General features: G+C 61.7%; 1 protein-coding gene across 1 annotated transcript in view; it reads left to right on the top strand.

Moving 5' to 3' along the window:
- The window catches only part of SSPO (SCO-spondin), a 57,894-nt gene that overhangs the window by 28,484 nt on the left and 16,404 nt on the right, over positions 1-13,006 (top strand). Inside the window, exons 55-73 of the mRNA XM_064372278.1 lie at positions 901-992; positions 2,258-2,431; positions 2,729-2,893; positions 4,083-4,335; positions 5,481-5,527; positions 5,704-5,874; positions 6,251-6,382; positions 6,598-6,743; positions 8,142-8,236; positions 8,782-8,834; positions 9,027-9,206; positions 9,352-9,522; positions 9,646-9,725; positions 10,726-10,895; positions 11,431-11,477; positions 11,568-11,759; positions 11,880-12,050; positions 12,285-12,485; positions 12,809-12,905. Coding sequence (XP_064228348.1) covers positions 901-992; positions 2,258-2,431; positions 2,729-2,893; positions 4,083-4,335; positions 5,481-5,527; positions 5,704-5,874; positions 6,251-6,382; positions 6,598-6,743; positions 8,142-8,236; positions 8,782-8,834; positions 9,027-9,206; positions 9,352-9,522; positions 9,646-9,725; positions 10,726-10,895; positions 11,431-11,477; positions 11,568-11,759; positions 11,880-12,050; positions 12,285-12,485; positions 12,809-12,905 — 2,637 coding nt within the window. The remainder of the gene's footprint in view (positions 1-900; positions 993-2,257; positions 2,432-2,728; positions 2,894-4,082; positions 4,336-5,480; positions 5,528-5,703; positions 5,875-6,250; positions 6,383-6,597; positions 6,744-8,141; positions 8,237-8,781; positions 8,835-9,026; positions 9,207-9,351; positions 9,523-9,645; positions 9,726-10,725; positions 10,896-11,430; positions 11,478-11,567; positions 11,760-11,879; positions 12,051-12,284; positions 12,486-12,808; positions 12,906-13,006) is intronic.

Below are 13,006 nucleotides of genomic sequence, written 5' to 3'. Positions count from 1 at the left end.
CGATGATGGGGTGGGCCCAGTGTGAGAAGGAGTGCTGGGGGCGGGGAGGGCGGAGCCAGGCCAGCCCTGAGGGGGCGGGGATGGGGCGGGCCCAGTGTGAGAAGGAGTGCTGGGGGCGGGGAGGGGCGGGCCCAGTGTGAGAAGGAGTGCTGGGGGCGGGGAGGGCGGAGCCAGGCCAGCTCTGAGGGGGCGGGGATGGGGCGGGCCCAGTGTGAGAAGGAGTGCTGGGGGCGGGGAGGGGCGGGCCCAGTGTGAGAAGGAGTGCTGGGGGCGGGGAGGGCGGAGCCAGCCCAGCCCTGAGGGGGCGGGGATGGGGCGGGCCCAGTGTGAGAAGGCGTTCTGGGGGCGGGGAGGGGCGGGCCCAGTGTGAGAAGGAGTGCTGGGGGCGGGGAGGGCGGAGCCAGGCCAGTTCTGAGGGGGCGGGGATGGGGCGGGCCCAGTGTGAGAAGGAGTGCTGGGGGCGGGGAGGGCGGAGCCAGGCCAGCCCTGAGGGGGCGGGGATGGGGCGGGCCCAGTGTGAGAAGGCGTTCTGGGGGCGGGGAGGGGCGGGCCCAGTGTGAGAAGGAGTGCTGGGGGCGGGGAGGGCGGAGCCAGGCCAGCTCTGAGGGGGCGGGGATGGGGCGGGCCCAGTGTGAGAAGGCGTTCTGGGGGCGGGGAGGGGCGGGCCCAGTGTGAGAAGGAGTGCTGGGGGCGGGGAGGGCGGAGCCAGGCCAGCTCTGAGGGGGCGGGGATGGGGCGGGCCCAGTGTGAGAAGGAGTGCTGGGGGCGGGGAGGGAGGAGCCAGGCCAGCCCTGAGGGGGCGGGAGCCGCGAGATGGTGGACAGGGGATGAAGGATGAGAAGACAGGAGTGAGGGTGGGGAGAGAGCAGAGAAGGCGCTCAGGCCTGCCTCTCTCCCCAGGTCTCCCTCCAACCCTCCGGCAGCCTGGGGGGGTGCCCCATGTGAAGGCGACAGGCAGGAACTGCAGGGCTGCCATACAGAGTGTGGGACAGGTATAGCTGGGAGCCCGGGCACGGAGCCCCCTTCCTCCTCCCAGTTCTGTGCCCTGGGAACACATGGGATGGGACCCACTGACCACTGTACGTGGGGGATCGGTAACGCCTCCGAAGTCTCAGAGGCAGCCCCTGAATTGGCCTTGGCAGAAGGGGCTGTGACAGGAGAGGCAGAGGCTTCTGCCCAGACTGCCCTGGTGCCAGGAGCAGGCTGGCCTGGACAGGGCAGGCAGCTGCAGAGCCGGTCGAGAGAGGCGAGGCTGGCTGGGCTGAGGGAGGCTGGCAGCAGCATTTCGAGGCCAGATGAAGGTGCCAGGTGGTTTCCCTCTTTCCACACACCGGGTGCTCCTCAGGCCGTGCCTGTGCCAGTGGAGGTCTCTGCAGAGCAGGCCGAGCCTTGCTGGTGTGCAGGGCAATGGGACGAGGTGGGTAAGGGAGAGGTGGCGAGGGGGAAGGAAGAGGAGGAGGGGAGGGGAGGGGGAAGAGAGGCAGGGTGCATCCAGGGCGTCTGGGCCAGGCTCTTGCAGTAGGAGGGAAAGACGGGCCAGTGGGGAGTGGCTGGTGGGACAGTGACAGTGTCCGCAGGGACTCTGAAGCTTCCAGCATAGAAGGATCAGGAAGCATTAATCTGGGGGAGACCCAGGATTGGTGGTGGTCCTGCTGAGGCGCTGGCTGAGTCCAAGAGAGAGGTGTGGGAATGTAGCTGGGCCCAGGTTCGCAGGAGGCTCTGTGCCGGGCTCCTGAGAGTGGGAAGTGGGGCTGGAGGCCAGGAGCGGTGGTTCATATCTATAATTCCAGCACCCTGGGAGGTCAAGGTTGGGAGGACTGCTTGAGGCCAGGAGTTTAAGACCAGCCTGGGCAACATAGAGAGACCCCATCTCTAAAAAATAAAAAAAAAATTAAAATGTAGCTGGGCATGGTGGCACATGCCCATGGTCCCCACTCCTTGGGAGGCTGAGATGGGAGACCACTGAGCTTAGGAGGTAGAGGCTGCAGCATGCTATAAACATGCCACTGCACTCCAGCTGACAGATCCTGTCCCAACCCCCTTGAAAGCAGAAAACAAGGCGGGGCTGAAGGGTGGGGGTCCCAGCAAGCGAGCTGAGAAGGGGCAGAGGCTGTGCCGAGTCCAGAGCAGCCTCCCTCCTCCTTGCAAACCCTCTTCTGCCCACTAGTTTCTCCGACCTCACCCAGGCTCTCCAACCCTCCCCAGCCCTGCCAGGAAACGCCTTTGCACAAATGACCTGTCCTGTCCCCCTCCTCAGAGGTGCTAGGCTGGACGCCCTGGACTTCCTGGTCCTCCTGCTCCCAGAGCTGCCTTGCTCCTGGAGGGGGCCCTGGCTGGCGCAGTCGTTCCCGACTCTGCTCCAGCCCCGGGAACACATCCTGCCCAGGAGAGTCCACCCAGGAGGAGCCCTGCAGCCCCCCTGTATGCCCAGGTATTCCCCCTCTGGCCCAGGTGTGGCTTGGACATGGGGGAGGGATGAGGAGCAAAGAAGAATGCCCCCTTGAGCCAGTTCTAAACACCTGGGAGGGTCCAAGGGTTGGAGCAAACCTGGTTGTTGTCCTTAAGCCTCTCCCCGCCACAGCATCGCCCAGTAAGCCAGCCTGAGTAGTAGATGTTGGTGGGGTCTGGAGGCTGCAGTTAAGATTCTTCAAACCACACAGCTCCAGACCCACCATGCCCTATCCCGGCCTGTCTTTGTCTATGACCCTGGACTTGGCTCTTCTGGCAGTGCCAAGCGTCTGGGGTCTGTGGGCTCCCTGGTCCACCTGCTCAGCTCCCTGTGATGGCGGCATCCAGACACGTGGGCGCAGCTGCTCCAGCATGACTCCGGGGGACACCACGTGCCCAGGACCCCACAGTCAGACCAGGGACTGCAACACGCAGCCCTGCACAGGTACCAGATTCCCTGCCTGTTCTCCAGCGGGTCTCCCTGGCCCAGCTCCTGGGGATTTTGACCTTTTCCCCACCCTCACCTTCACCCGTCACCGCCCTCTGACTACAGGCCAGATGATGTCTGCAGCTAAGAGAGCCTGGGATTTCCTGTGTCTCCTCTAGCTCCCTGCCTCTCCCGCCTGCCGCCGGGGACCAGGTCCCAGCAGCTATCACCCCTCAAGCTCTTTGCTCTTTCCCGTGTTATGCATGTCGCTTGCGTAAAGAAACCACCAGGCAGGCTTCATGTGGGCAATGAGGCCGTTTTATTTAGAGCTTGGGTGCAAGTGGGCCAAGTCCGAGAAAGCAGTTAGGAGAGGGGAGTAGGAAAGGGGACTGGTTATACAGCTTGGGGCAAATGGTCAGTTAAAGGTGGTCATCTATTTTAGGGAAGGGGAGGGTGTCACGGGGTGCACGGTTATCTATTACAAACAGGCATTGGGGGTTCTCGGTTGCAAGCAGAGGGGAGGATGCAGTAAATTACATAGTTACTGGGGTGGGGGTTTTGAGAAACCTCATGTCTGGGGGAAATCTTGCAAGGCTGAGCAGGAGCAATGGTTGAAGGTTGCAGGGGGAGAGCAATCAGTTGAGGCCGGAGCTAGTTGTTCTCTTTATGGGCATCTGGTTACTTCAGACTTTCTGGCTCCTGGAGACCATCCAGAGGTGTACAGGCAGGTCACCAAGGCTATAAGGGCCAGGCTTGGACTTGGAGGCCTGACACCCTGGTGGAAGCAAGTCTCCTTCCCCGGAGAACAGGCTCCCCAAGGGAGTCAGACGGGGCTTCCTCAGGGCAGAACACACTCAGGGCCAGAATCATGGGGGAGCAGAGCTCGCACTTCGAAGCCCCTGGCCCCTTCCTCACTCTCCCTTGTCCTCTGAGCGCTCCTCCTATCCCAGGTGACTAGAGTCCTCATGATCTGTTCTCAAGAATATTTGTATTAAAGTGGGTCAAAGCCGTGACTGTGTACTGGTGCCATCCCAGACATTGGAGCAAAGCTGTGAGGGTAGGGGCAGGAGGGATGGCTTCTCAGGCACAGTCCCACCCGGCAGGCTGCCACCCCATGCCTGGCTTGCAGGCTCCCTTCTGCCCCTCTGCCTTCCTCCCTTCCCCTCCCTCCTGCCCCTGCTGAGACCTGCTTTGTCTTCTTATCCAGCCCAGTGCCCGGAGAACATGGTGTTCCGCTCAGCAGAGCAGTGTCGCCAGGAGGGGGGTCCTTGCCCTCGGCTGTGCCTGACTCAGGGCCCCGGGATAGAGTGTACAGGCTTCTGCGCCCCTGGCTGCGCCTGCCCCCCTGGTCTCTTCCTGCACAACGCTAGCTGCCTGCCCCGCAGCCAGTGCCCCTGCCAGCTGCATGGGCAGCTCTATGCACCAGGAGCGATGGCTCGCCTGGACTCCTGCAACAACTGGTGGGTCACAGCGTGGGGGCAGGGTGGGGGAGGGGTCGAGGCTCTAGAGGTGAGCAGGCGTGGACTCCCTTTCACACACACACCTTGTAGGGGGTGCTCTGTTCCCCAAACACAACACAGCAGCCACGGGTGCCAGGCAGGGCCCTGGGAATACTGCAGTGAACGGTCATCCCCATTTGACTTATGGGAAGATTCGGTCTCAGATCGATGGAGAGATTTCTGATAGAACTAGAGATGGGAGAGGGTCTTCCACCTTTCATCACAGTTTTCTCTAGTTCTCTTTCCTGAATATAATTTCCTACCTGGGATCCGCTTGATTTCTGCTCAGAAACATTCAAGTGCGCAGAACCCAAAGCTGACACCAGGACTTGCCAGCAGGGGGTGCTCTAAGCCATTGCCCTCTTTTTCTCTCTTTCATTTCCTTCCTTCATTCTTTTTTTTTTTTTTTTTTTTTTGAGATGGAGTCTCGCTCTGTCACCCAGGATGGAGTGCAGTGGTGTGATGTCAGCTCACTGCAACCTCTGCCTCCTGGTTTCAAGCAATTCTCCTGCCTCAGCCTCCCTAGTAGCTGGGATTACAGGCGCCTACCACCATGCCTGGCTAATTTTTGTATTTTTAGTAGAGACAGGGTTTCACCATGTTGGCCAAGCTGGTCTCCAACTCCTGACCTCAGGTGATCCACCTGCCTCAGCCTCCTGCCCCTCCTTCAATTTCCTCCTCCTTCCTTCTTCCTCCCTCCTGTCCTTTCTCACTGTTCATCTCTCCGATCTTTTTCTGGGACCTCCAGTATTTAATAAATAGGCTTTAAAACACATATTGGAGAGAACAGCCAGTGTGGAGAAGGACCCAGTTTTCCCTCCTCGGAACTCTGGCTCTCTCTAAGTCCCTCCTACCTGGCCCTGGCCCTCGAAGTCATTTCCCAATAAATACAAATGGAACACTGGAACACAGGACAGCACAGTGCCTGGGCGTCGAGGGGCCCACTGAGGGTGCATCATGAACTTTTCGGGGGACACGGGCAGCAAGCTTCATGCCCCAGACCCTCAGATTTCTCTTCTGCGGTGGTCTCAGCTGCTTCCCCGGGGGCAGGGGCTGCCTGTGGCCATGATGGCCTGGTGGAGCCTCACTGTCCCCTGTCCCTGCAGCACCTGTGTCTCTGGCGCAATGACGTGCACCTCGGAGCGCTGCCCAGGTACCCCCACACTTGGGGCACGGGAATTGGGTGGCGGTGGGTCCTCAGGGACCGTAGGGGGTTTGGACCCCTTCTGAGATCAACTCCTGGGAGCTTGGTGGTGCCCATGGAAGTCAGGGTGTGAGAAGACTGACCTGGTTTCACACACTGCCCTCTGCCCCCATGCACCCTGGCAGTGGCCTGTGGCTGGAGTCCCTGGACCCCGTGGAGTCTCTGCAGCCGCAGCTGCAACGTGGGCATTCGGCGCCGCTTCCGCGCAGGCACCGCACCTCCAGCTGCCTTTGGGGGTGCTGAGTGCCAGGGCCCCACCATGGAGGCTGAATTCTGCAGCCTGCGGCCATGTCGAGGTGAGAGCTAGGACTGAGGTCCTGAGACCTCCTTAAAGAACCTTCTGGAGAGAAGCCAAGAAGACTCCCATCACCCCCCACCCTGGACCTCCAGAGAAGTGCAAGAGACTTCGCTAAGAGATGCCACTAAGAGGTGGTCCCCAGAGACTCCTTGAGGCTCTGTTCCCTAAGAGGGCCTCTCCCCAGAGTAGCCCCAGCTTCTCCCTAGAGGCCAGCCCCCTTCTAGGCCGAATCCTGGAGCCCCTGAGCAGGTGCGAGGCGCCTTAGGTGGGATATGACACTGCAGGCGAATGCCCAGGGGTGTCGGGGTGGGAGGAGAAGGAGATGGGGTGGCCATGGGAGGCAGGGCCTGTGGTGACCTGGGTGCCACCCCCAGGTTTTGGTGGGGAGTGGGGCCCTTGGTCTCCGTGCTCCGTGCCCTGTGGCGGTGGCTACAGGAACCGCACCCGTGGAGGTGGCCCGCACAGCCCCGTGGAGTTCTCCACCTGTGGCCTGCAGCCCTGCGCAGGTGAGAGCTGCCCCGAGGACCCTGCATTCTCATTCTCACCAACCCAGGGCACTGTCAACCCCCTGTCTGCCACCCTGGCTCAGCGCCGTCCCTCAGCCCTTGTGCAGCCCCCACGACCACCCCAGCCATACCTAGAGCTGGTGCCTCTCCCAAGTTGGGAGGTCAGGGGAGAGCTGAGTGCTCTGGGGCAAGGCTGTCAATTTCTGTGTCCCCAGGGCCTGTGCCTGGTGTGTGTCCCAGGGGCAAGCAGTGGCTGGACTGTGCCCAGGGCCCTGCCTCCTGTGCAGAGCTCAGTGCCCCAAGAGGGACTAACCAGACCTGCCACCCTGGCTGCTACTGCCCCTCCGGGACGCTTCTGCTGGTGAGTGTCCCCCTTCCTGGCCCCAGCAGGGCTGCCGCAGAGCCTGGGCAGCAAGGTGGCAAGGAAGGGACAGGCAGGACCTGGGCAGCAAAGAGCCAAGGGTATGGGGCTGGAGGCAGGGAGACCCTGCAAGGTTGAGAAAGGGCACTCGACTCGTGGGTTACGACTCTGCCCCGGCAGGAGCCAGCGGGGGACCCTGGCAGGTCTCATCTCTCCCTCCCGACCTGATTCCTCACTTGTAAAAATGGTGATCGCTCTAGAAGGTCTTTGTGAATGGTCCCTGCTCAAGTGCTCTGTCCACTATTCACCAGTTATTTATTGAGCACCTACTGTATGTTTAATCTCTGGCTGAGCTACTCTGTGGGGAAGGAGCAGTCTCTGCCCTCAAGAAGCATCCAGTCTGGGAAAACCAGACCCAGAGCCCCTAGAATGAAGATAGAACCGTCAGACGGGCAGGAAGTGAGCTTTGCACATTGCGGAGTGGGCTGGGTCAGTCATAGAGGGCTCCCTGTAGGAGGAGCCCTTGAACATCAGAGGTTGGAGGGTGTGGAGTCCAAGTTCAGAACTTGAACATCAGAGATTGGAGGGTGTGGAGAGCAGGGAGGCAATGGAGGGCTTCCTGGAGGAGGCGGTCCTACACTTGAAGATCCAAGATTGGAGAGTGGAGAGGTGACCACTCCAGTCAGAGGGTGGTGCGAATTGGGGCTAGGAAATGCCAGCTGCATGGTGGGATTGAACAAAGGGTGGCAGCCTCTGCTGAGCCTCGGGGTGTGGTTAAGGGATACGTTGTAATCAAATCCGAGTCCAAATCAGGCTCTTCTGCTAGTAGCTCTGTGAGCTTGCGGGGAGCATTCTCATGCCTCAGTGCCTTCCTTTGTAAAATTGGGGAAAATTTACAGCGAGTCAGTGAGACGGTGCAGGAAAAGTGCTTCCCGGGGCCTGGCGCATAAACTTCAGTGCGTTTGACTTTGAATTGTGCGCCACTAAACGGCTGTTTCTTTTAACTCTGAATGACTTCTGTCCAGGTCCCTATGCACAATGTTTTTCTGTTTTTATTTCATTGATGAAAATGTGATTTTTCCTACCTTTGCTGTGCAAATTGCACATTTCATGTTTTCATGGCTGACTTATTGGGGATTTGACAGTTCAGTCTTATGTCCTGCAGTTTAAGATGGTCTTTTTCTCCTAGAAATTGGAGGGTCCATGCCCCCACGGCCCCCAAACGGATGGTCCGTGTTTGCCTGGCGGGAGGGCAGTGGGGAGAGCTGCATGTCTGTGGAAAGAGGGTGGGTGGCTTTTAGGGGGAGCCTGAGGATGGCATGCTGGCTCTGATGAGGGCTGGGGAGGCCAGGCCCAGCCCATCTGGAAACAGAAGATGATAGAGGATTTCGATTCCAGAACAACGTGTGTGTGCCCACCCAGGACTGCCCCTGTGCCCACAAGGGGCACCTCCACCCCCCGGGCAGCACTGTGGTTCGTCCATGTGAAAACTGGTGAGACACTGCCCCCACCCTATTATGACCCTGTGACCTCCAGTTGTGGACAGAGACACATGCGCTCCCCACCTCCAGCCCCTCTGAGGCTGCACCTGCCTGCACCCCTCCCCCCGTCCCCCACCTGTCTTCCTCTCCCCTCCTGTGTTAGCCTCCGGGGGCTGCTCCCACTGAGTGCCATGCGCTGCGGGGCTTGAGCAGCAATCTTGGAAGCCTGGGCTCCAGGTGTTGGGGGTGGGCTCCTTCTGAGGGCTGCGCCGGAGACTGTTCAGGCCTCTCTCCTCTTCTTTTTCTTGCCAGATATCCTTGGTGCTCCTTGGCTCGTAGGTGGCCTTCTCCTTGTCTCTTCACGTCATCTTCCCACATTTTCTCTTCTTATAAGGACACAATATGTATTAAAACTAGGGCCACCTCAGCGACCTCCTTTTAACTCGATCACCTCCAAATAAGCTCCCATTCCCGGGGACGGGGGCTAGGACTTGAACATGAGGATCTGGGGCCACCATGCAGCTCATAGACCACCCGACCCTCTGCTGCTCCCGCAGCTCCTGTGTCTCCGGGCTCATCGCCAACTGCAGCTCCTGGCCTTGTGCGGAGGGTAAGGAAGTGTCCCCACTTCTGACTTGCGCCCCGGGTCCCTCACCCCTCGGCTGGAGGAGTGGGCCAGGGCTGAGACTGGGGGAGGAAGGCCATCAGGAGAGGGGGAGGGCAGGGGCACAGAGCTCCACCTGTAGCCTGCCCAGCCTGCGCCTGCCCCCTTCTGCCTGCCTGCCTCCCGGGCATCCCCTAGGTCAGCCTGCGTGGTCACCCTGGACCCCATGGAGCCAGTGCTCAGCCTCCTGCAGCCCTGCCCGACGCCATCGGCACCGATTCTGTGCCACGTCCCCCAGTGCAGCACCAGCCACCCCCACGCCTCTCTGCCCAGGGCCTGAGGCTGAGGAGGAGCCATGTGTCCTGCCGGGGTGTGATGGTGCGTGCCTGCCTGCCCTCCCGCCTACACCGTCCTGGGGAGCCCAGATGGTGCCCACTGTACCCTGTGGATGCTGCTGCCTTGTACCAGCTGCCCCCAGCCCCAGCCAAGCCCCTCTGCACTCCTTCCTCTGCTATCCCCCCAGGAGCTGGGGGCTGGGGTCCATGGGGGCCCTGGTCCCACTGTAGCCGAAGCTGCGGGGGAGGCCTGCGGAGCCGGACCCGGGCCTGTGACCAGCCCCCACCCCAGGGCCTGGGGGATTACTGCGAGGGGCCACGGGCCCAGGGGGAGGCCTGCCAGGCTCTGCCCTGTCCAGGTACCTGCCAGGGATGGGGGTGGGGATGAGGGACAGAGGAAGGGGAGTTAGAGGTACATTCCAGAGAGAGAGGCCAGGGTGGATGACCCCACGCAGCTCTCAGCCCATCCTGTCTGCCCTCAGTGACCAACTGCACCGCTATTGAGGGTGCTGAGTTCAGCCCCTGTGGCCCTCCATGCCCTCGCTCCTGTGATGACCTAGTGGTGAGTCCCAGCTCCCTTGGCACTGCCACCTGACCCAAGGGCTACTTTGCGGGAGGGCAGGGTGTGGCTTTGGGCTCATGGCCTCTTTTGCCATGGCCTGGACAGCCTAGCATGGGAGGGCGTGGGTGGGGGCCCTGACTTCAGCTCACAGTGCATGCCAGGCCGTCCCAGAGAGAGCCAGCCTCGCCCGCCAGCCCTTGTCTGTAGATCAGACGTTTCTCAGATTAAAACTTTATGACAAAAATGGCATAAACAACAAAGGAAGGGGGAATTATCTCTTGTATGCCACGAGCACGTTGATATCCAGGCCTTGTGTCTGTGTGTGGGTGGGGGTGTCCACTGTGTGCCCTCCCCCCACGCCGGGCACCCGGGACACAGAGGGAAGCAAACACAGACAGGGTCGCCACGGAGCCCACATTCTGGGCTGAGCAAGACAGACATGCATGAAGGAGTGGACATACCAGGGGCCGTGAAGAATGAGATGGGCCTTCCAGTGGTGTGGAGCGTGGAGGTGCTAAGGGAGGCGGGGAGAGGGAGGAGAAAGAGGCGGAGCTAGAAGAGGAGAGGAGAAGGTGGTTGCAGCCGCCCCAGGAACCCCCAGCTCCTTCCCAAACTGCCCCCTCGCCAGCCAGCTCCCAAGTTCTAGAGAGGTCTGGGGCATGCCCCAGCGCCCAGCCATCAGTCCAGGTCACCCGCTGGAATTGGGGTTTTACATTTGGGAACACCTAGCTCCAAATCCCTGCCCCAGAGGAACCCAGGGAACCTCCTCAGCGGCTCCTCCCTCCCCTCCACCCCCAGGGAGGGGCCTACTCAGGGATTTCAGTGGAAGCTGCAAGGCTGGCTGGGTCCCCTTCCTGCCGGTCTCAGGTCTCAACGGCACATCAAGGCGGACTCTGTTAAAAACGTGAAGCCCCTGTCACGTTTCCTCCCCAGCCCCTTCGTCCTCTTCCCTGCTCAGCTTCCTTTTTTCCGCTGATGACCCCCACTTGCTGTCCCCCAGCACTGCGTGTGGCGCTGCCAGCCTGGCTGCTACTGCCCACCGGGCCAGGTGCTGAGTTCCAACGGGGCCATCTGCGTGCATCCAAGTCACTGCGGCTGCCTGGACCTACTGACCGGGCAGCGGCACCATCCGGGCACTCGGCTGGCAAGGCCCGACGGTTGCAACCACTGGTAAGGGGACCTAGCCGTGGCAGGAGGCAGGGATGCCAGCAGGGGTCGCCCCACTTCGTCCCATGCTCTTGAGCAGTCCAGAGTCTCTGCGGATGGTCGCGTTCGGCCCCCACAATCCCTAAGCAGATGTGGGGCTGGCACCGTGACCAGCGTCTGATGGGCGAGGATGCTGAAGCAGAGCCCACGTGTCTGCAGGGGCTGGGTGTGTGCTCAGGGGCACGAAGGATCCGGGCAGGAGGAGCGACAGATACGGCTTTTGCAACCTGTGTGGCCACACAGTTGGCTCCAGGGTACCTGCTTCCCCGGGGGAAGACATCAGCTGGTGACCCTGAGGGGGCCAGCTAGGTGGGACAGGGAGCAGGATGGGGAGGCGCTGGAGAGCTGGGAGATGGGCCAGTGTCTGGCAGAAAATCAAGGATGGGTCATAAGGATGAGCGGAGGGGAGAGGCAGTGCAGGGGTGGGTGCAGAGTGAGGGTTGGGGTGGGACTGAGCTGCTGCCTCCTCCTTCTGTGTCTGCACCCCCTCCCTGCCCAGCACCTGCCTGGAGGGGAGGCTGAACTGCACAGACCTGCCCTGCCCAGGTATGTGCCCAGCTTGGAGGGAGGTGAGGAGGGGGCCTGGGACCAGGGAAGGGACGGGCTGCACCCCAGTGCCCACCATTCTTCTTGAAGTGCCCGGAGGCTGGTGCCCATGGTCGGAGTGGACAGCATGCTCCCAGCCCTGCAGGGGCCAGACCAGGAGCCGCTCAAGGGCCTGCGCCTGCCCTGCTCCCCAGCATGGGGGTGCCCCGTGCCCCGGGCAGGCTGAGGAGGCAGGAGCCCAACATCAGAGAGAGGCCTGCCCCAGCTCCGCCATGTGCCCAGGTGGGATGCCCCCATGAGGCCTGTGTCCCTCCCCCAAAAGGCCCTAAGCCCCCGCTCCAACCCCGCTAACCTGGGGCCTCCAGGGCCTCCTCATGCGGATGCTCTGTCTTTCTGGCACAGTGGACGGAGCCTGGGGCCCATGGGGACCGTGGTCTCCCTGCGACACGTGCCTGGGGCAGTCCCACAGGAACAGAGCGTGCAGCCGGCCCCCCACCCCTGAGGGAGGTAGGCCCTGCCCTGGGGGCCACACGCAGAGTCGCCCTTGCCAGGACAATTCCACTCGGTGCACAGGTGAGGCTTCACTGAGGTCTGGGAGGCTTCTCTAAGTCTAGGGAGATGCTGACTCTGACTCCAACCTCCACACACATCATGTCACTCTCTCAAGGGACAGTTCCCAGGTCACTCAGTCATGGACCTGGTCAAAGTGGTGGGTCTCAGCAGGGGTGGGGGGGTGGCATGGCAGGAGGGCTGGGAACCCCTCAGGATGCCCTTCAGTGGCTGCCCTCTCTGCTTTCCTCCTGCCAGACTGCGGGGGTGGCCAGAACCTGCTCCCCTGTGGGCAGCCCTGCCCCCGCTCCTGTCAGGACCTGTCCCCCGGGAGTGTGTGCCAGCCAGGCTCTGCGGGCTGCCAGCCCAGCTGTGGGTGCCCCTCGGGCCAGCTCTCCCAGGATGGGCTGTGCGTGCCCCCGGCCCACTGCCGCTGCCAGTACCAGCCTGGAGCCATGGGTCAGTGCCTCCCCTTGACCCCAGCCCGCAGCACTGCAGAGCCACCTGCCCGGCCCTGTGTCACTGCCCAGGGGCCCAGCCTGAGGCCACAGGATAAAAATGAGCAATTGCCAGCTCTCCAGGACTCTGTGTCCCTCCACCCACCCCACCCCCCAATCCCAGGGCTGCTCTGGTCGGAGTGTGCACCTCCCTTGTTCAGGACACTGAGTGCCATGGAGTGGAGGCCAAGAGGGTGGGGAATAGAAGGCCATGGGGTGGGAGAAGGGACGGATGGGGGGTACTGAGCTATCTGGAGTACCTGCCCCCACTCCTCTGCCCCTCAGGGATCCCTGAGAACCAGAGCCGGTCAGCAGGGTCTAGGCTCAGCTCCTGGGAGAGCCTGGAACCTGGCGAGGTGGTCACTGGACCATGTGACAACTGGTAAGCCAAGAGAAGTGGGGGCTGGGAGGTGTGCAGAGCCCAGCGGTGGAGCCCTCTGGGGACGGGGCTGGCCCTGTCTCTGAAGCCCCCTCCCTTGTCCC

The sequence above is a fragment of the Aotus nancymaae genome, unplaced genomic scaffold (assembly GCF_030222135.1).
Source record: "Aotus nancymaae isolate 86718 unplaced genomic scaffold, 86718_ANA_hifiasm-v0.15.2.pri h1tg000002l, whole genome shotgun sequence".
NCBI lineage: Eukaryota > Metazoa > Chordata > Mammalia > Primates > Aotidae > Aotus > Aotus nancymaae.
Note: the sequence above shows the minus strand (reverse complement) of the source record. Positions and strands in the feature narration are given on the sequence as shown.